The 19,980-nt window shown below is 38.7% G+C and overlaps 2 protein-coding genes and 2 non-coding genes across 8 annotated transcripts in view; all 4 read left to right on the top strand.

Annotated features, from left to right (window-relative positions):
• Positions 1-4,409, top strand: part of LOC148843396 (basal transcription factor complex subunit-like protein) — a 36,556-nt gene extending 32,147 nt beyond the window's left edge. For all 5 annotated transcript variants that reach the window (XM_088958361.1, XM_088958362.1, XM_088958363.1 and 2 more), the window contains exons 12-13: positions 3,488-3,578; positions 3,748-4,409. In XM_088958361.1, the coding sequence (XP_088814487.1) occupies positions 3,488-3,560 (73 nt within the window). In that variant the 3' untranslated portion in view covers positions 3,561-3,578; positions 3,748-4,409. The remainder of the gene's footprint in view (positions 1-3,487; positions 3,579-3,747) is intronic.
• A 3,640-nt stretch (positions 4,410-8,049) lies between these two features.
• On the top strand, positions 8,050-10,443 carry LOC148843395 (heat shock 70 kDa protein). The gene has a single exon (XM_088958180.1). The coding sequence runs from the start codon at positions 8,310-8,312 to the stop codon at positions 10,254-10,256; it is 1,947 nt and encodes a 648-aa protein (XP_088814306.1). The 5' UTR covers positions 8,050-8,309; the 3' UTR covers positions 10,257-10,443.
• Positions 10,444-12,525: 2,082 nt separating this feature from the next.
• Positions 12,526-12,599, top strand: TRNAR-UCG (transfer RNA arginine (anticodon UCG)). Its single transcript has one exon. It is a non-coding gene; the product is annotated as a tRNA-Arg (tRNA).
• Positions 12,600-19,726: 7,127 nt separating this feature from the next.
• TRNAR-UCG (transfer RNA arginine (anticodon UCG)) lies at positions 19,727-19,800 on the top strand. The gene has a single exon. It is a non-coding gene; the product is annotated as a tRNA-Arg (tRNA).
• The last annotated feature ends 180 nt before the right edge of the window (positions 19,801-19,980 follow it).

Genomic DNA, 19,980 nt, shown 5'->3' with positions numbered 1-19,980 from the left:
TTGGGGTGATTTTTTTGATGTGAGGCCAATGCAAGTATTGGTATTATATTGTAAAGATATAAGTTCTTAAGTTAGTTATGACCAATATTACCAAATAAAAAGAACTATTACCAACATGTTTACCTTTTCTGCACCATAAGCCATAGACATCTTAAGTTTAAATGAAAAATGAATCCACTCATACATTGGTTCTTTAGCTCATTCACTAATGGTAAAAATAGAAATTGTCAAAAGCATGATTCCAATGTAATGAAAGCCCATCCTCTTAGCCCAGTGCATCTGTGTTTATTTTTGATAAATGTTGAAGAAAATTTGAATTGGGGGATGGGGGGAAGTTCAAAGATGTGCAAGAACATGGACATCTCCAAAAGAAGATCGAAACATAAGTATAAGGTGAAGATGATCATGTCATTTATCAACGAAGAGAAGGCTTTACAATTATATGATCATTTTGAGGGCATTTGAGAGAAGTGATACAACCCAATTTGAATCTCACTGAATTACAGAGGAAGATTCCCCCGATTACTTGATTACAAGGAAAGAATGAAGAAAATGCAGGGAAAGAGAAAGGAAAGAGAGAGAAGGGGAAAGGAAGAAGAAGAGAAGTGAGAGGAAACTCAGATCTGGTTCTGTTATTCTTTGGCTAGCTATTTATACTCTCCCTTACAATGCATGACTCGTGAATGAGTCTTCTAATTAATTGAGCTGATGTGGCCTCCTGGAATATGCAAATCTGAGTGGTGGAGTTAGGTGCCTAATTCCTCCCTGGGCTGCAGCTAACTCCCTTGTAGCATGGGCCTCCCTTGTAGTCTGGGCCTGGACTGAGTTCTCTGGGCCTGGACTGAGTTCTCTGGGCCTGGGTCAGAATGAGAGCTTCAGCTCCTATCAAGGTGTCTGATTGGTTTTACAGACCATGGAGGATTTGTAGAAAGTTGAACCATATCTAGTGTAGAGTGCAAAAGAAGCTAGGTTGTAGAAGGGTTTTAAAGATTTTGGAGGCTATTATATTTCTTACAAGAAAATGGATATAGGACTTTCTCATGACTCTAGGCATTTACTCCTATGCAAAGGGGATTTATGGATGAAACATTTAAATGCAAGAGAAAATTGAGATCTATGCTTCTTTCTTTCTTTTCTTTCCTTTTTTTTTTTTTTGCAATGTTTCTAAGAATTCAAAGGAAAATGAGGATATTTTTGCATCAATTATCCAAATTGTAAGATTTCATGATTTATTTCATTATTGTCCTAGTTATTATCTAACATGATGTCTGGTTCAGTTCTTAATTACTTCCAATGAATAAATTGGAATTGTGCATGGCATCTTTGCCAACATATATAGAACAGTTTTATGGTTTATTAATAGACTTTTTGCGAGCTAGACCATACACCTTAACTAGAGGTTGAAAATTAGGGTTGAATGAAAAAGTTGTGGTTTAAGGAAAATGATCAAATTATTTCACTCTTTTATAGATGCATATGCTTACCTTTTACTGAATATCTGAGAGTTTTGACAATTGAATAATCAATATGTTCCAGTCATCTGTATGTAAGGTATTCAATTCTAGTTTATGCACAAAATTCATGAATCTTTTAATGGTGTCTTTCTTAATCAATCCCTCCACACCCCACACTGATGGTATTTTGAACAGAATTTTATCATCTTCAAGTCATATCCAATCTGTCATCTCAAATAATATATGTAGGGAATAAAAAAAAATTGGGCTTCTAGTGAATCTAGAGAAAGAATTGAAACAATGCTTCTGTAAGATTTGATTGCTGAGTGATAGTTGTTATCTCCTGTTCTTATGGGAAGGCAACGGTTCTGTTTGTGCCAGTTTTGTCATGAAGCAATGTTGGCAAAAACATCTCACTTGGCACCCTTACAAGTGAGTCCAGGTCATTGGGCTGGTCCTCAGGGATCAGCTGCTGGAACTGGGCTGATTGAATGGGTAAACTGATTTGTCGACATGGAAGAAGTGTTAAAACGAGTTGACCAACATGAAGAAGTGGTGAACAATGACTTATGTTACTGACTGATAAGAAAAAAAAAGTGTGACATCTGTTGGCGCATAAAGGAAGCGTCCACTATGAACAAGTGGTTTGGAGGTTGAGGATATATTTGGTGGTAGATCCTGCAAAATAGGGCAAAAAAAAACATTATCTCAGTAACTAATGGAGGTTGTTATCACCTTATAATGACAAACTTAACATACCTGCCCAGGAAACAGAGTTTACATGGGGATCAGTTTCAATTTGTTTGTAGTGCGAATTTTGTTTGCACTTGTGTAAATGAATAGGAGTGCAAATAGGCCAAGTGTAAATTCTGGTTTTCTTTTGCTTCAGATTTGACTATCTTGCTTGTATGAAAGAAAATGTTGTGGTCACTACCTTATACGAAAGGGGATGGAAGTAGGACTTAGGAGAAGGTTATTTGTTTGGGAGTGAGATTGGAAGCAAGATATGGATCCCCACTTTATATGAGATAGAATTGGAGGAAGTGGTGCAAAGTTTGTATCTGTTTTTGGGATGCAAAATTTGCACTACCTGGTGAGGTGAGACAAAAAGTGCAAATTTTGTATCAGGTAGGAGTGCAATTCATAGTTGCAAACAAATGGATTCTAAACTGAACTGTGTGAAATTTGCATTCGGTTTAGTTTTGCGTTGCCAGCAGAGCCAACTTTCAGACAGTGAGTGAAGTGAGATAATATTGGCTCAAAAGTAACACCTACCCACATCATAACAAAAGGCTAAAACCAGCCTTGCCTCACAACCCCACAGGAAGCATGGCTGCTGGCATGAAGAATAAGAATCTTCCTTTCGGTAGTCTTGTTGATAGTCAGGTTTTAACTTGATTTCTGAAAAATGGAATAACATGCAATTGACATGGAACTCCTACTCACTGTGACCTTAGGAAGTAAGGATCTTAAGATTTTTCTGAAAGAAGTGTTTGTTACCTTCACGCAAAATTGCCTATCTCGTTCCCTAAATCTTCATTTTCTTTGAAGCTTATTAGAAACATTGTCACATAAGGAACCTCTCTGAACAAGTCATTTCAAAACCAAACAAGAGTTCTATAAACCACCTCAACTAAATCAAACTTTGACCCTATCCTAGAAGGTGACCCAGCATGATGGTGTATCAACTGAAAAGCAACCTCAAAATACTCACCCAGAATCCCAATGACAATGAGATCCGATATTTTGTCCTTGTCATTGCCAAACTCACTTGCTGGTAACTGGTGCTAGACATGAAGAACTAGTTCTTGGCATTGAGCAATTGCATAGTATTTTTTTTCTTCAGCAATGTTCCAAAATGGTTCACCCCGAACTGACTTTTAGGTGCTGGATAGACTTGGATCAAAACTAGAATTGGATAGGAAAGACACTTAAATCTTTTCCAATTCCGTACTGAATAGTCTGATTCTTCTACTGTCTCCAATTTATTTACTAATGCTAGGTTTTGATATCAGATGGTGTCCATGATGCAGGTCTGTCTTTGGTCAGGCTCACTCTAGTGCTACTACAACATCAGACAGGAAGAGGAAGACTACAGAATCCTAGTTCTATCTTGGATTAGGGGTATTGATCTTCCAGTTATTTATTAGCTTATGTCAAAAGTTCAATATTTTCTTTTTGGTAATTAAAGTTCAATTTATTTATTAATCCTTGTTTTTAATCTCCATGGCTGTCTCACGAGTTCCTCTGTTTCAACATAAACACTCACACTAGTTTGATTCAATTTGTGCAGCATAACAGGGTGAACTCCATGGAAAAAGGTGGCATATATATTTAATTACGTGGACTTCAAGTATCAATGGCCAGAGGAGTTTGACCAGTTTTGTGACATCTGGCATATTACGTGGCAAGATTTTAAATTGGAAACTCGTTCTCACGCATACATATACCTAGCTGCAATATAACAGGAAAATAATGTTCATGGGTGATGTGTTGACAGCTGTCCTTTGTGCTTTTATGCCTTCTACAAAACATTCCTTTGCCTTGGTATTTTGCCCTCTGTATAGCTACTTTTAATGCAGAGCACTGAAAACATGAGGTCACAAACCAGGCCTGTAATAAACGGTAAGGGCCCTTTTTTCCCAGTCCTAGCCTGTGAAATGAAGAACAGTGCTTCATATGACAAGTGAGAAACCTCAGCGGCTTAGCCCTTAGCCCCCTTTAGGTAAAACTATTAGAGGTTAGTCAGACCCTTATCATTTTGACCCCGTGACATTGGGGATGTAAGGGAAATCTTTGCCATTAAGGAGGGTTATAGCAGGTCATTTTTGTTCCCCAACTTATGAGTCATATCTTTGAAATGCTATGGTTCTGTGCAAGGTTCAAAGAATCAAACCATCGATATGTATTTGTTATGAGGATCATTGATATGCTAAATACAAGGATTTATAACAAGTGGCCTTATTTAACCGTTAATACCCTACCCGGAGATGGCATGGTTTCAGAGCTTGAAAGCTGAAAGCCTGATACAATTTCAATACGAGTATTGTGAATATTGATGCTATGCAAGGTTCAAAGAATCAAACCATCGATATGTATTTGTTATGAGGATCATTGATATGCTAAATACAAGGATTTATAACAAGTGGCCTTATTTAACCGTTAATACCCTACCCGGAGATGGCATGGTTTCAGAGCTTGAAAGCTGAAAGCCTGATACAATTTCAATACGAGTATTGTGAATATTGATGCTTTGAAGTTCGAACTACTTGTATGTTTTTGGATCCATTTAGGATAAATTTTCTTTGGTGGCAAACCTAAAACCTAAGCCTAGGCAGGAGTGTTCACCAATGTGTATTTTATTTTCTAAAAGACAAACAAAACGAGCTGCTGCAAGAGCTAAAACAATACAAGTCAGTAGATATTTCGATTTGTTATCCCCTGGCCTGGGCAGTCGGATAATCAACCCCAGGTTCTCTTTGAAGATCATATTTTTTATGACAAAATTTCCCAATTTCTTGATCCCCGTGAGGATCTGTCTTAAATAGAGTAGGGATGGGGATGGAGATGATTTTGTCCCTGTTAGCGAAGATGGAGATGGGAATGAGAGTCTTTTTATTCCCACCTTACCCCATTGCCATTCCTAAATTTTTCAAACCTGATGTGGGGCTTATTATATGAATTATCAATGAGTTGGGTTTTAGCTAGAACCATGTGTCCTTGTAACCCAATAGCCAAGTTGATCACTCGGTGTGGACTGTGGAGGCATGTGATTAAACCCGTGCGGTTGCAGCGTCTGGAGTAAGGTCATCGCATTTCCACGTGCGCCTTGCTTTGTCTTATACAGAGGAATGGTCTCTTAGATGTTGATATTTGGTGATATGTCCCCAATCCCCCATAGGGTCCGTTTGGAATTTGGCCTCTTAGATGTTGGCATTTGGTGATATACAAGGGGATGGATTCAACCAGCATACTGCAATCGTCAAGGATTGAAATAATAGTAATAAACCGTGGAGGAGTATAGTTTTCCTCCAACAGGGATTTGATAATAGGGGTTTTTACAGTTCAGTTCATCTCAGAAATCCTAGTTCTACCATACAGTTGGGGATAGGTGCCAGCTTAAGAATTGATGCTAATTCATGGGTGGGTATGAGTGTTAATAGGGAGCTGTTTATAATTTTGAATTGTTGTAGATCTGCAGTTCAAATCAGAATTCTGAGGTAGAGTACAGTCTAAAAATCCCTTGATAATATTAAGGGAGTCTCCCTCAGGAACTACATTTGAAAGGCCTAACTGTAAAGCCAATTATAAACCTTCCAAACAAGCCAATGCCTCTATTTCCTCAACTGAAACCCAAGGTAATCAATCCTCTTCTTACCCAGACCTATCACAAAACTAACTTTGTAGTCTCTAATAACCACACCTGTTCCAAAGTAAGAAAGGTGTAGAGCCATCAACATCTATATATATATATATATATATATAAGCCGTGAGGTCAAAAATCGACACGCATCATACAATATGCACCTATGGCTGAGTTTGGAAGGAGTACAAATGCAAATATGTAGAGTGCAAAACCTTATATTTTGTATTATTTTATATGTATTTATGCTGTACATATTTGCCTTTGTACTCTTTCCAAACTATATGTTTCAAGATTTTGAACCTTGATAAACATTAAAAATAAAAATAAACACAAATGGTGTTATAACTTTGATGGGAATGCACAATTTGTCACTCATCTACCTCATTTTTTAATAAAAGGGAAAATTCCCGATTAGTACCCTGTACTTTGGGCCTAGTGCTACTTTTGGTCCCCAAACTTTAAAATGCAACAATTCAGTACCCGATTCAAAACATGACAATCCAATACATGCAGTTAACTAGTTGTTAACCAGCCGTAAAGTGACATTTGAAAAAGACACACGCCCTTTGAGTTTCATCTAATTTTCTTTATCAACCATCCAAACATTGACAAAAAATCAAGTCTCAAATCCTTGCCTCTTCTATTCAAGAAAGTTGGGATCACTAGAATGCTCACTCAAACGTGACTCCAACTTTCTTGAATGGAAAAGACAAAGATTTGGGACTGTTAATTTTTTTGTCAACATTTAGATGGTTGATAAAGAAAATTAAAGGGATAATAGCATATAAGGGCAACTTTTGGGCCCTAATATTAGTAAAAGTATTATTAAAAAAAATAAAAAACATGTTAACTTTTGAAAAATAATATCAATTAAGGGCAAAAACATTGTTCATCTTCTTCCTCTTGCAATCTATTCACCAGCGCCACCGTCCACCTTCATTCGCCATGCCTCTAGCAACGCCTCTACCTATCTCCGCCCACCACTGCCTCCGCCTTCATTAACGTTGTTGGAGGTGGGCAACGGCGACACTGGTGATCATTCCTCTGCCCAACATCGCCACCTCCGCCCACCAGTGCCGCCGCCACCGCCTTTATCTCCACCCACTTCCAACAACATTGCCATAGGTGAAGGCGGAAGTGGGCGGAGGTGGCAACGTTGGGAGAGGAATAACCACCAGCACCACTGCTACTCCCTCTACCTCCACCCACCTCCGGCAATGTTGCCGAATGTAGAGGCGGAGGTGGGTGGAAATAGGTGAAGGTGTTGTCGGAGGTGGCGGCGGACGACAGCACTGGTGAATAGATTGCAAGAGAAAGAAGATGAACAACTGGTTTTTAAAAATTTAACTTATTTTTGAAAAAAATTTTAAAATATTACTTTTACTGATATTAGGGCCCAAAAGTTGTTTTTATATGCTATTATCCTAAAATTAAATAATAATTGAAGGACATTTATATTTTTTCACTGATTAACAACTAATTAACGGTAGCTAATAGATTTTCATGTTTTAAAAGTTTGAATACTTAATTTTTCGCATTTTAAAGTTCGGAGAACTAAGTGACAGTAGCCCAAATTACACGATACTAATCAGAAAATTTCCTTAAAACGGAATCAGTTCGGTTCAAACACCGGCCCAAGTCATTTGTAGCCTCGTCAACCTTGCAGGATTCATTCAATTTTATGGTTGACAAAACTATATACCACGTGGCGAGTCATAACTCTTTAGTGGTAAATGTGATCTATTCAGTACAACAAATAATCAAGTAATCAAGCAGGTAATGTAGGTTCAGATTTAATACTATTTGACACGTGTTATTTATGAAGTAAGCAGGAACGAGATTTTCATTTCTAAGATAAGACCAAACACTGTGGACCCATCTTGACAGGCTGATAGACACGTTGACTCTGCACAAGCCCACTTTGACCCAGGTTGAGGAAACGTGTCAACTCCAAGCATCACCCCTGGCCCACCTCTCCACCTGTCCGGCTGTCCCTCCATTCCCCCCACCGCTTTAACTGCCACTCTATTCCCGAAATTCTTTCTAGAATTGAAGAAAAAAAGGAAACCACAATATTCCCAAAATATCCTCCAATGAGATCAACCAAGCCAAACGTAAACCGGGAATCTTAAAGCATCACATCACCTGCCTTCCATTGGCATTTTCGTAAATATCACGTAATTCAAAGGCTTTTACAAAAGTTAAAAGTTCCACGATGTACTCTCCAGAACTCTCTAGCTGAATCATCTCTTCTGTTTTCGACTCTGTTTTCTTTCCCTTCTCTCTGGTTTTACAATCTTCCACTCAAATCTCGAACATTCTTGGCTAAACCTCCTTAACTCACCTATAAAAGTCTCACCTTTCTCCGATGAGCTTTGTGGAAAAATTACACATTAATCACCCAAGTAAGCTCTGTAGCTTCTGCTTTTGATCTCTGTTTCTCGCTTTCTTCTGGTTTCGACGTTGGATTCAGCAAGCTAGCGCCAGTAATGGCTAAAACAGAAGGCAAAGCGATTGGTATCGATTTGGGTACCACGTACAGTTGCGTCGGAGTGTGGCAGAATGATAGGGTTGAGATCATCGCCAATGACCAGGGTAACCGGACGACTCCCTCTTATGTTGCCTTCACAGATACCGAGAGGTTGATCGGTGATGCGGCCAAGAACCAGGTCGCCATGAACCCGTCCAACACTGTCTTCGACGCTAAGCGACTCATTGGTCGGAGATTTTCTGACCCATCTGTGCAGAGTGACATGAAGCTATGGCCTTTCAAGGTTATTTCCGGGCCCGGTGACAAGCCGATGATCGTTGTTCACTACAAGGGAGAGGAGAAGCATTTCTCTGCTGAGGAGATTTCTTCAATGGTGCTGATCAAAATGAAGGAAATTGCCGAGGCGTTCTTGGGTCAGACCATCAAGAACGCTGTGGTCACCGTGCCGGCCTACTTCAACGATTCGCAGAGGCAGGCCACGAAAGATGCTGGTGCGATCTCTGGGCTTAATGTGATGAGGATTATTAACGAACCCACTGCAGCTGCGATTGCTTATGGATTGGACAAGAAGTCGTCGAGGTCCGGCGAGCACAACGTTCTTATCTTCGATTTGGGTGGTGGGACTTTCGATGTTTCACTCCTGACGATCGAAGAAGGTATCTTCGAAGTAAAGGCCACCGCTGGAGACACTCATCTGGGTGGAGAGGACTTCGACAACCGCCTTGTCAACCACTTCGTTGCAGAGTTCAAGAGGAAGCATAAGAAGGACATCAGCGGCAACGCGAGGTCTCTCAGACGGTTGAGGACTGCATGTGAGAGGGCCAAGCGAACTCTGTCTTCGACTACGCAGACGACCATTGAGATTGATTCTCTCTACGAAGGTATCGACTTCTATTCTACGATTACTCGTGCTCGGTTCGAGGAACTGAACATGGATATGTTCAGAAAGTGCATGGAACCGGTGGAGAAGTGTCTTCGGGATGCGAAGATCGACAAAAGCCAAGTTCATGAGGTCGTTCTAGTTGGTGGGTCGACTCGAATTCCCAAAGTCCAGCAACTGCTTCAAGATTTCTTCAATGGCAAAGAGCTCTGCAAAAACATCAACCCCGACGAGGCTGTGGCGTATGGGGCTGCTGTTCAGGCTGCAATTTTGAGCGGTGAGGGCAATGAGAGGGTCCAGGATCTGTTGTTGCTGGATGTCACGCCTCTGAGTCTGGGTCTAGAGACCGCCGGTGGTGTCATGACAGTCTTGATTCCGAGAAACACCACCATCCCCACCAAGAAAGAGCAGATATTCTCCACTTACTCCGACAACCAGCCCGGCGTCCTCATTCAGGTCTACGAGGGTGAGCGTGCTCGAACCAAGGACAACAACCTGCTCGGCAAATTCGAACTATCCGGCATTCCACCGGCACCCAGAGGAGTCCCACAAATCAATGTCTGCTTCGACATTGATGCAAATGGTATTCTGAATGTGACTGCAGAGGACAAGACGGCCGGAGTGAAGAACAAGATTACGATCACAAATGACAAGGGTAGGCTGAGCAAGGACGAGATTGACAAAATGGTTAAGGATGCGGAAAGATACAAGGCAGAGGATGAAGATGTGAAGAAGAAGGTAGAGGCCAAGAATGCATTGGAGAATTACGCTTATAACATAAGGAATACTGTGAAAGACGAGAAGTTCGCCGGAAAATTAAATCCAGCAGACAAGGAGAAGATTGAGAAGGCGGTTGATGATACGCTGCATTGGTTGGAAGCAAACCAGTTGGGAGAGGTAGAGGAGTTCGAAGATAAATTGAAGGAATTGGAGGGGTTGTGTAACCCGATCATAGCAAAGATGTATCAAGGAGCTGGTGGAGATGTGCCCATGGGAGGTGATGACGCTGGGTATAAGGGTGGCTCTGGTACTGGTGCTGGGCCAAAGATTGAAGAGGTTGACTAGGGCGGAGTCTGGAGTTGGGAGGTCTTTAGGTTGTGGGTGCTCTTTTTCAGGAATTTGGTTGCTTTGATATTGATCTTGCCTGTTAGAAGTTAGGATTTGATCTTTGTTCAGCTTTAATTCACTGAGTTTGTTCTGCTTTGGTTTAAAATATAATTAGCATCAACATATGCCAATGTTTCTCATATAATTCACTGAGTTTGATCTTTGTTCATACTTCCGTGCTCCACATTGAAATAGGGCGAATAATTATGGGCTTGGGCTTAAGTTTATGTTCAGGCTTAGAACCTACATTAAGCCCATAAATATCTGGTCCATCATGTAATGGATTTAATGACTTAGATCCAAAGCCTGGTTCGGCCCATGATCACCCTTGCATTGAATTCTGAAAGGTAAAATAGTGAGGGATGGTCGGCCCATTCCGGGGAGTCCGGACCTCCTGCACAGCGTCACATGAGTGAAAGATTTGTGTGTGCAAAGTGTTTAAGAGATGGTTTCACCGACAATGCACAGTTGTGTGGATTCTGAATTTTAAGAGGTTATTTTGTACTTACCCTTTCTTTAGTGGTAAAGGCCCATTTTTCTCACGTATAAATTTCAATAATGTTTAATATTAAATTATTAAAAGATTTTTATTTAAACACGCGATAAAAGGTTTTTTGCTTCAAATTTTGGCTAGTGCTATAATTTGGGCTTAGGCCCAACCTGAGGAGAGACGATTTCATCTATTAGCCATGAATTAAATTTGGGTTGGGCGACATGGTATGGGAATAGCTTTGAACAATTAAAACCCTTCTCCCTCACAATCTCACCCCACACCAGATCCTTACCCTTCATCATCTCAATCCGCCTTCCTCGAATTCCTCACATTCCTCTCCTTGGAAATACTCTCCCAACGCCTTTCACAAATGTTTCCACTTCAATACATCTCCGTTACTACAATTAAAAGCCTTGTTCTTTGTGTAAGGATCCACCAACGCCCATATCTAATGCTCTGCGTTCATATCCGCATTTGATGCATCTCTTCTAAGCAACTTTTGTACTTGGAACCTCAACGATATATCCTCGTGCTTCAGATGGTTGCATAGACGTAGAGCATCTCAATTACGTTCATCAAGTTAGAGAATCCAAAGATATGCCCAGAACGGTGGATTAACCAAGGTTTTTAAAACCAGAACGGGTAGGGATCGATCAAATCAACCCTTCCTTGTTCTGCACCTCTTCCAAGAAGATTTCCTCCAAAGTATAGTGAAAATTGAGGATGTGTAACCTGGGGAGATCCTCGTGGAAGGGGAGATTGTGGGGGTTCAATCTTATCAAAGGACACGAAGGGGCTGGCATAGTGTTTGAGGCCAATCTAGAGGTAGAATTGCTGGAACTACCCAGCACGAGAGTGGCAACGATAACCCCTAACTGTGAACATCCTTCCTCGTGACTATGAACTAGCGGCAACGATAACCCCCTCCACCTCCGACCCCTCTTTCTCTCTCTATCCCATTTTTCCTCTCTCTATCCCTTTTCTTGTATCGTTACTGCTGTTGCAACGACAAATTTGGATTGAGGGTAACCAGTGGCAAATGACATGTTATCTATAAAGTGGTTTCAATCTTGGGCGGTGATTCTTGCCTGACTTACAAAAGAGGAACGAGGGGCGAGGGGTTATATTGAGTTTTTAAATCATTTTATATGTCGCAGGGTGTCATTTTTTATGAAACATTAACGGATACTAATGATAGGGGTAAATTTAGTCAATTATCAAAAATAATTAAATAATAATTAAATAATAAGAATATAGTTTATGAAGGTAATTTAAGAAATTAAATTTGCCATTTATATTTCAAAACGTTAGCCAAAACTATCAACACAGGTTACAGGTTATGTAAGATGACACTACTATTAAGACTCGTTTAAAGCCCTCTTGTCATCACCAATATAGCGTAAGACTGTATCTTCTGCAAATTTGCGATTATCATCATTTAGTGAAGGAGGTAAATAATCCAAAACAATTTGTGTTTGGTTGTGATGCTGGTGCAAAACCATGACAGTTGCAAATGATTTGAATATAAATTTTAACCTATTTTTTGTTCTAAGACATAAATCAGAACAAAGTAAAGTACAAAATAAAATTAAATAAGAATTTACATTTTTTACATTTGCACACCCATGCAAATAAATTTTCACTGTAACCAAACACAGTCATAAGAACGAAAAATGACAAGACTTACCAAAACAAAAGAATAGTCACCAAAATTCCAAGAAGAAACATCAACAAGACCGCATAGCGCAGTGGATTAGCGCGTTTGACTTCGGATCAAAAGGTCGTGGGTTCGACTCCCACTGTGGTCGATTCGATTCTAAGTTCATAAGTAAAATTAAAAGTGTTTTTCCTTCCTACCTACACCCCATGCAGCCCCAAACAGTGGACATCTCGAATAGATTCTCCTAATTGCTGTCTTCATGTTTTGCTGCCCTGTGACGAAGTAAACAACTTCTTACTTTGCTTTTAGTGGATAAAATAATGAAATGGTAAATTTTTTTAGTAATAAAGAAAGAACTTATATTATTTACCTAAAAAACTAAAAAAATGAAAAATTTATATTGGTAAATGGTAAGAAGTATAGGTTTCACTTGCAAGCACTTCAAAATCCTATGTAAGAGAAAGAGGTGGCTGAAGTTTAATGTCTAAAAAGTCAAAAAGCTATTATTCAGGTCTAAAGTCTAAAAAGAAGAAGTTATTTTCTATTTTTTAAAAGCCTTAAAAAAGATAAGATCGTTTGAGTTCGAGCAATTCTTTAACATATGAAATATTATTATTTGTTTACATTAAAATGATATCATTTATCATTTTACGATAATAACAATTATTATTACTAATGTTGTTAAATAAATATTATCACTGATATTATTGTTTATTTAAATAAAAAAATAATAATATTTATTATTTAATACTAAATATTTATAACAATATTGATTTATTATAATTAAACCATATTAATTAGATTATTATTATCATTATTAATAAACAATTTATTATTAAATGAGCACATTGATGTCATTTTATCATGTCTGAAAGGCATCTGATTTTGGTAAGACATGAAACCAGATCTTGCCATTTTAGATTTGAGTGTGTTTTAGATCCTCTAATTAGACCTAAACCCAAGTACCAATGGGGTTTGAAAAGCAAAATTTTCAGACCTTAGATGTTTGAAAAGTGTTATCAAACACCACCTAAGAAAATGCTAATCTCATTGTTGCCTACTAGTAAGTTGATAGAATTGCAACGATATTTGCAAATCTTATTTAACAATTAACAAATCTCAATATCAGTTTACCTAATTTGGAGCGTTTATTGATTGAAATATCTTGGAAAAGGTTCTTTTTGAGGTGAATAGCAATCCAATATTGTCAACATTTTTCAGTGATGAAAGGCGAAATTTTCTTTGGCCTATAGTGAATCAATGGTGTTGGGGTGATCAAGAGATTGGGATCAATGAAAATGTATAATTCCTATTTAGTCTAGAAAAGATTTTTGGTCATGTAACCACTCTCACAAAGAAAGGTGATTATGTTATTAGAATCTAGTTGGAGATACTTCCAAAGAAAAAATGGTTCTAATAAAAAATAGGTGATAGTGGAAAACAAGAGGAAGAACAAGAATTCCAAATCTAGTTGGAGTACAAAACATCGTTTTTGGTAAACAAAAGTGGAGCTATTTCAAGAGCGAAAGAAACAATAGGATATACAATGCGAGCTCCTACATGGGTGTCACGGTATCATGCCTTTAAATCATGAATTTTTTATCTGATTGGCATGAGGACTTATCATTGGTTTCACAACCCATTAAAGCTATTGTGTCTAGCTAATCCTTACTCAAATGACAAATGATAAATCTCTAAGTACAATTGAGAACCATGTAGGGTTTGGTTGTACTACCCAAACATGTTAGTACATGAGCTAACAAATGAGAAATAAAATTAGTAGCCCTCTCTCTATAGTTATATATAGATATCCAAATCAGAATGTTCATCAGATGGGGCCTTTTGGATTGCCTTTGTGTTGTCTTACTTATCATGTTGTTATTCATTCCATTGACAAATTTTCAAATATGTTGTTTGTTATGTTTGTTATATTTGAGATTGGGATTAGCATGAGGATTGGTCTATTTTCTTTTACTAATCTTCTTATTTTAGACATTCAATTATCTTTCAGACGTAGGAATAGAATCAAATAACTTGGGTTCAACCTCTAGAGATTGGGATGGTTCAGCTCATTGAGTATTTGGCAAGAATGAATGGTGACCACGGAGGTAGCCATCAGTATGAGACTCAATTCACTGGAGTTCATCTTGGTCGTGAGTAGAATATATACAAATATAATGAAGTTAATAAAAAAAAAAAAAAAGGTGAGGAATGGCCATTCAAGATATCGAGGTGTTCTCACAAGATACGGAACCAAATTGAGAAGAGTGATTGACTAAAAGAATAAATTAACCTAATTATAAAAGTGAAAAAAATAATAATAATAAAGAAATAACAAAGAAAAAATACAGAGATCTTAACTCAACTTGATAGCTATCTTAATAACACCCACATCAGTCATTCAAATCAATGTTTTAGAAACTAAATTGGTTTAGATAAAATTTGTCCCCTTATCTAAGTCAATATAAAACGTAATAAAGAGAGAAATAAACAATTAAAGATGATCAACTGAAAATGAATCACCAAGTGCATAAAGGGCTCGATCCAGCATAATGTATACAAGCAACCATAGATTTAATTTATTAATATGGGAGACTCATGTGCTGGATGGACATAAGCTGACTGTAAGGAAAAGGACTAGAGGTGGTCTATTTACAACTTAACTGAAATAAACAAAAAATAAACAATTATAGTTCAAGAACATGTTTTAATTTTTATTGATGTGACAATTTGCAAAACAAATGGAAACAAAAATATTTGAAACATGGCATTAATTCTCAACTCCAAAAGCATTAATTTTTTATTATTAAAGAATGGTCCCAACTTCTTATTCTCCACTTCTTTCTTCACCAAGTCCAAAATACTACTACTTCTGGCAGATTCACCAAATCCACCTACCATCACCTCCGCATTCTACACCTCACCTGCAATTATAGTAAACTCCCCTTCATTTTTAGTGACTTCAATATCGCAAACAACATCTTGGGATTCCTATGCCGAACCTTCATCAATTTGAGAATGATTTGATTACTCCCTCAAGAATTCAGCCGCAAGCTATAGGCTGACTCATCTTAGCCTCCAAACTATTTTATCCAACATTTCTTCCCCCTTCACCTACCAAGAATCTTTCCCCATTGAAACTATTTTATCCAACAACACGTTGAGTGTCAACCTATGTTATCCATCTACCCCTGTCATTTTTCTTCCTTGTTTTTATTAGTTTTTCTTTCTAGGATAGATTAAATCACATTAATCAGAAGAATACAACATGTAAATAAACCTGAAGTGGGTTGCATGTTTAGAACAACGATTACAACACAATATATTAAATCAAAAGTAGAAAGACCTAAAGTGGCTGAAATAAGAACCACGAGATTGGCGGGGGCAAGGTAGGGTTATGGAGTTGGCCGGAATACAGCACCGACGAGGGTTGCAGTGGCAAGGAGGGTTCCTGATGTAGCCAGAGTACAACAGTGTGTCGATGGAGAGAGAGAGAGAGAGAGAGAGAAGAACTACAAGAGAGAAAATTGAAGTGGCTTGCAGCGGTGAGGAGAGGAGGGTTCCTAATGTGGTCGAAGTACAACAATGTGTCAGTGGGGAGAGAGAAGAACCACGAGAAAGAAACTTGAAGCGGCTTACAGCGGCGTGGAGGGTTATTGATGTGGTCAGAGTACAACAACGTGTCAATAGGGAAAGAGAGAGAGAGAGAGAGAGAGAGAGAGAGAGAGAGAAGAATCGCGTGAGAGAAACTTGAAGCGGTTTGCAGTAGGGAGGAGGGTTCTAGATGTGGTCGGAGTACAACAACGTGTATGTGGGGAGAGAGAAGAACCGCGTGAGAGAAACTTGAAGTGGCTTGCAGCGATGAGGAGGGTTCTTGATGTGGCCGCAGTATAGCATCATGTCGGTGGGGAGAGAAAAGAACCATGTGAGAGAAACTTGAAGCGGCTTGCAGCGGCGAGGATGGTTCTTGATGTGGCCAGAGTACAACAACGTGTCGGTGGGAAGAGAAAAAACTTGAATTGGCACAGATGGAACTATCGGCGGCTGCAGCAGCAAAGGGACGGTGGGTGGAGAGGGGAGGGAGAAGAAGAGAACTCTAATGCGGTATTCAGGGATGGGAAGAGAAAGTGGATCCGAAGGGTTAAGCATATTTGATAAAGAATGAAGCCCATAGTACTGTTAGCATCCATTTTCCATTATTTTCAAATTCCCTCGGCGAAGATGATGTGTTCGAAATGTATTGGACGGGACAGACAAACTATCCAAATTCTACCACCACGATGTTGTTGGTTAGATTTTTTGTCTAGAGGAGTGGGTTGTTTTGTGACAGCATTAACAGTAGGAGAGTGCAGGTCCACTCAAGTGGAGGTTAGATCTCCAAGCCTAATTTCTTGGCTAAGAAGAAGCCCATGAAGATCTTCAAAGGTCATTGGTTCCACAAACGGGCTATACTCAGGCCCCAGGCCACTGAGAACAACGAGGACTAGATCACCACTATTGAGGGGTTGATCAATGGCTAGTACTGAAACTGCAATGGAGCAGATACTCTGTATGTATTCGGTATTGGTCTTCATTCCCTTGTTGATGGTGTTGAGTTGATACCGTAACTACTGAACTCTGGCGCGAGAGCAACATGAGAAGGTCCACTGTAGAATGGACCAAGTTTCATACAATGATGAAGCACTTACTACATGACCATCTCAGTAAGAGATCCTATTATCCAACTTAGGATCATTTGATCCTGTTGATACCAAGCAACATAATCTTTGTTGACTTCCACAGTTGAATTGGTTGATGCGGTACGCTTTTGTGTGACATGTTCGGGTGGAGCTTTGAACGTGCAATCAGCATATCCCATGAGGGAGTGAGCTCTGAAGATAGGAAGAAACTGAGCCTTCCAAAGATTATAGTTGCTCCCATTGAGTCTTATAGGAAAATAATGAGAGATGTTACCGGGTAGCAAAGTGATTGTTGGATTAAGCTCTCTTGCATATTGGTTATTCTGAGAGGTACTAGAGGGGGTTGAGTTTTGAGCCATGGAAAATTTTGGATCGGATGCTCTGATACCAACTTAGATTTGAGGATTGAAAAGAACTCAATAATCACTTTCATTCGTCTATATTAAAATACAAGTATTGTATGAAATTTGAATTTCAAATACAAGATACAGTTGTACAGAATACAGTCTGAGGAATTTTGGGTGAATAAATGAGCCCATCTTTGAAGTTTATAGAATTGAACATAAGCCGATCGTTGTAATATCTTGCAAATTGACACCATTTTAACAGAAAAGGGAGTCTTTCGATAATTAATAACCCTTTTTTTTTATTAGTATAAGAAAAACAAGTTAAGCCAGCAGTTAGCATTTTGAACCACCGACTCAGCTCATGGCCACGGACCATCTTAGGTGGCTTTTTAACTATCAACATGCTGGCAGTTCTGACATGAACAACGGTTTATAAGAGTGCAGATCTACTCTTCATAGAATGTGCTGATTGTACATCGGTAACATCTCCTGTACTTGTATTTATTATTCAGGAGAGATGTTCTTAATACACGGTGAGATGTAGGTGTCAGTATGAAGAGTAGATTCCAATTTGGTTTATAAAGGAACAAAAGACACTTTATATATATTTGGGCAAATTTCTTAAAGTACTCTTAAAATACCCTTAGGTTTTCTGAGAATTGTCATCATCATTAAATAAGTAAAATGTCAAATTTATCCTCTATTATTTCTCAAATTTTCAAAATAAAACCTGCTTCCAACCTTCACAATCCACCGTGTTCACCGCTTTTAGCCCCAAATACCCCTCCACCTTTACCCTCATCAACTCCTTCTGCTTGTATTGGTTCTGCTACCGACACCCAAAACCCAGAAAAGATGAATAAGTCATCTTGTCATAACCAATTGTGTTCATCAAGCTATAAGGAGAGGATCCAAACATATGCCCAGGACGGTGGGTTAACTAAGGATTTTAAAACCGGAATGGATAGGAAACCATTCTGGAGTCTAGTTCCCGGGTCAAACAGTCTGAACAGGCAGCCCACTCTTGGGTTGAATGGTTCGACGGCCCAACTATCTAGGTCAATGGTTCATTGACCAAATCAACGGTTTTTTGTCAAAAAGCAGTTTTGGGGTTAAACGGAACCATTCCAAGAAGATTTTTTGGTTTGACTGTTCAGTTTGGTCCAGTTTTGAAAACATTGGGATCGATCACATCAGCCCTTCCTACTTCTACACCTCTTCTCCAAAGTATAGTAGAAATTTGGGATGTTTAACCTGGGGAGATCCTCTTGGAAGGGGGGATCGTGGGGTTCAATCTTACCAAAAAAGGACACGAAGGGGCTGACATAGTGCTTGAGGCCGATCTAGAGGTAGATATGCTAGAACTACCCAGCACGAGAGTAGCAACAATAACCCCCTCCACCTTCCATCTCTCTCTCCATCCCATTTTTCCTCTCTCCCTTTGCTTGTATCATCATCGCCGTTGCAACGACAAATTTGGATCTAATGGTAACCGGTGGCAGTTAACGTGTTATCTATGAAGAGGTTCCAATCATGGGCGGTGATTCTTACCTGACTTACAGAAGAGGAACGAGGGACGAGGGATAATATTGAGATTTTAAATCATTTTATATGTCATATGGTGTCACATGTATATAAATTTTGACATAACATTAATGAATGTTAGTAATAGGGTTAGAGCTAGTCAAAATTGTCAAAAACAATAGGGGTGATAAATAATTGATAAGGATATAGTTTATCAAGGTAACTTATATTTCAAAACGTTAGCCAAAACTATCAAAGACAGGTTATAGGTTATGTAAGATGACAGTACTGTTAAGACTCAGTTTAAAGCCCTTGTCATCACCAATATAGCGTAAGACTATCTTCTGCAAATTTGCGATTATCATCATTTAGTGAAGGAGGTAAATAATCCAAAACACTTTGTGTTTGGTTGTAATGCAAATAAATTTATACTGGTGCAAAACCATGGCAGTTGCAAATTATTTGAATATAAATTTTAACTTTTTTTTTTCAAATTTTAGCTTATTTCATTTGATTGCAGTACAAATGAAGTAATTAAGACATAAATAAGAATAGAGTATAATCCAAAAATAATTAAATAAGAATTTGCATTTTTACATTTACACATTCATACTACTGATGAAAATAAATTTGCACTACAACCAAACAGACATAAAATGGAAAAATGACAAGACTTATCAAAACAAAAGAATAGTTACCAAATTTGCAAGAAGAAACATCAACAAGACCGCATAGCGCAGTGGATTAGCGCGTTTGACTTCGGATCAAAAGGTCGTGGGTTCGACTCCCACTGTGGTCGCTTCGATTCAACGTTCATAAGCAAAATTAAAAGTACTTTTTCTACTTACACCCCAAGCAGCCCCAAACAGTGGACATCTCGAATAGATTCCATTTGGTAACAATTCCGATGGATGAAGAAAACAACTTCTTACTTTGCTTTTGGTGGATAAAATATTTTTTAATAATAAAAAAAGAACTT

The sequence above is a fragment of the Nelumbo lutea genome, chromosome 8, assembly GCF_056320005.1.
Source record: "Nelumbo lutea isolate HS-2025 chromosome 8, American lotus-T2T, whole genome shotgun sequence".
In the NCBI taxonomy this organism is placed as follows: Eukaryota; Viridiplantae; Streptophyta; class Magnoliopsida; order Proteales; family Nelumbonaceae; genus Nelumbo; species Nelumbo lutea.
This window is presented reverse-complemented; position numbering and strand designations above follow the sequence as displayed.

Coding starts and splice junctions, on each gene's coding strand:
- LOC148843395 (XM_088958180.1), top strand. CDS start 8,310: ATGGCTAAAACAGAAGGCAAAGCGATTGGTATCGATTTGGGTACCACG.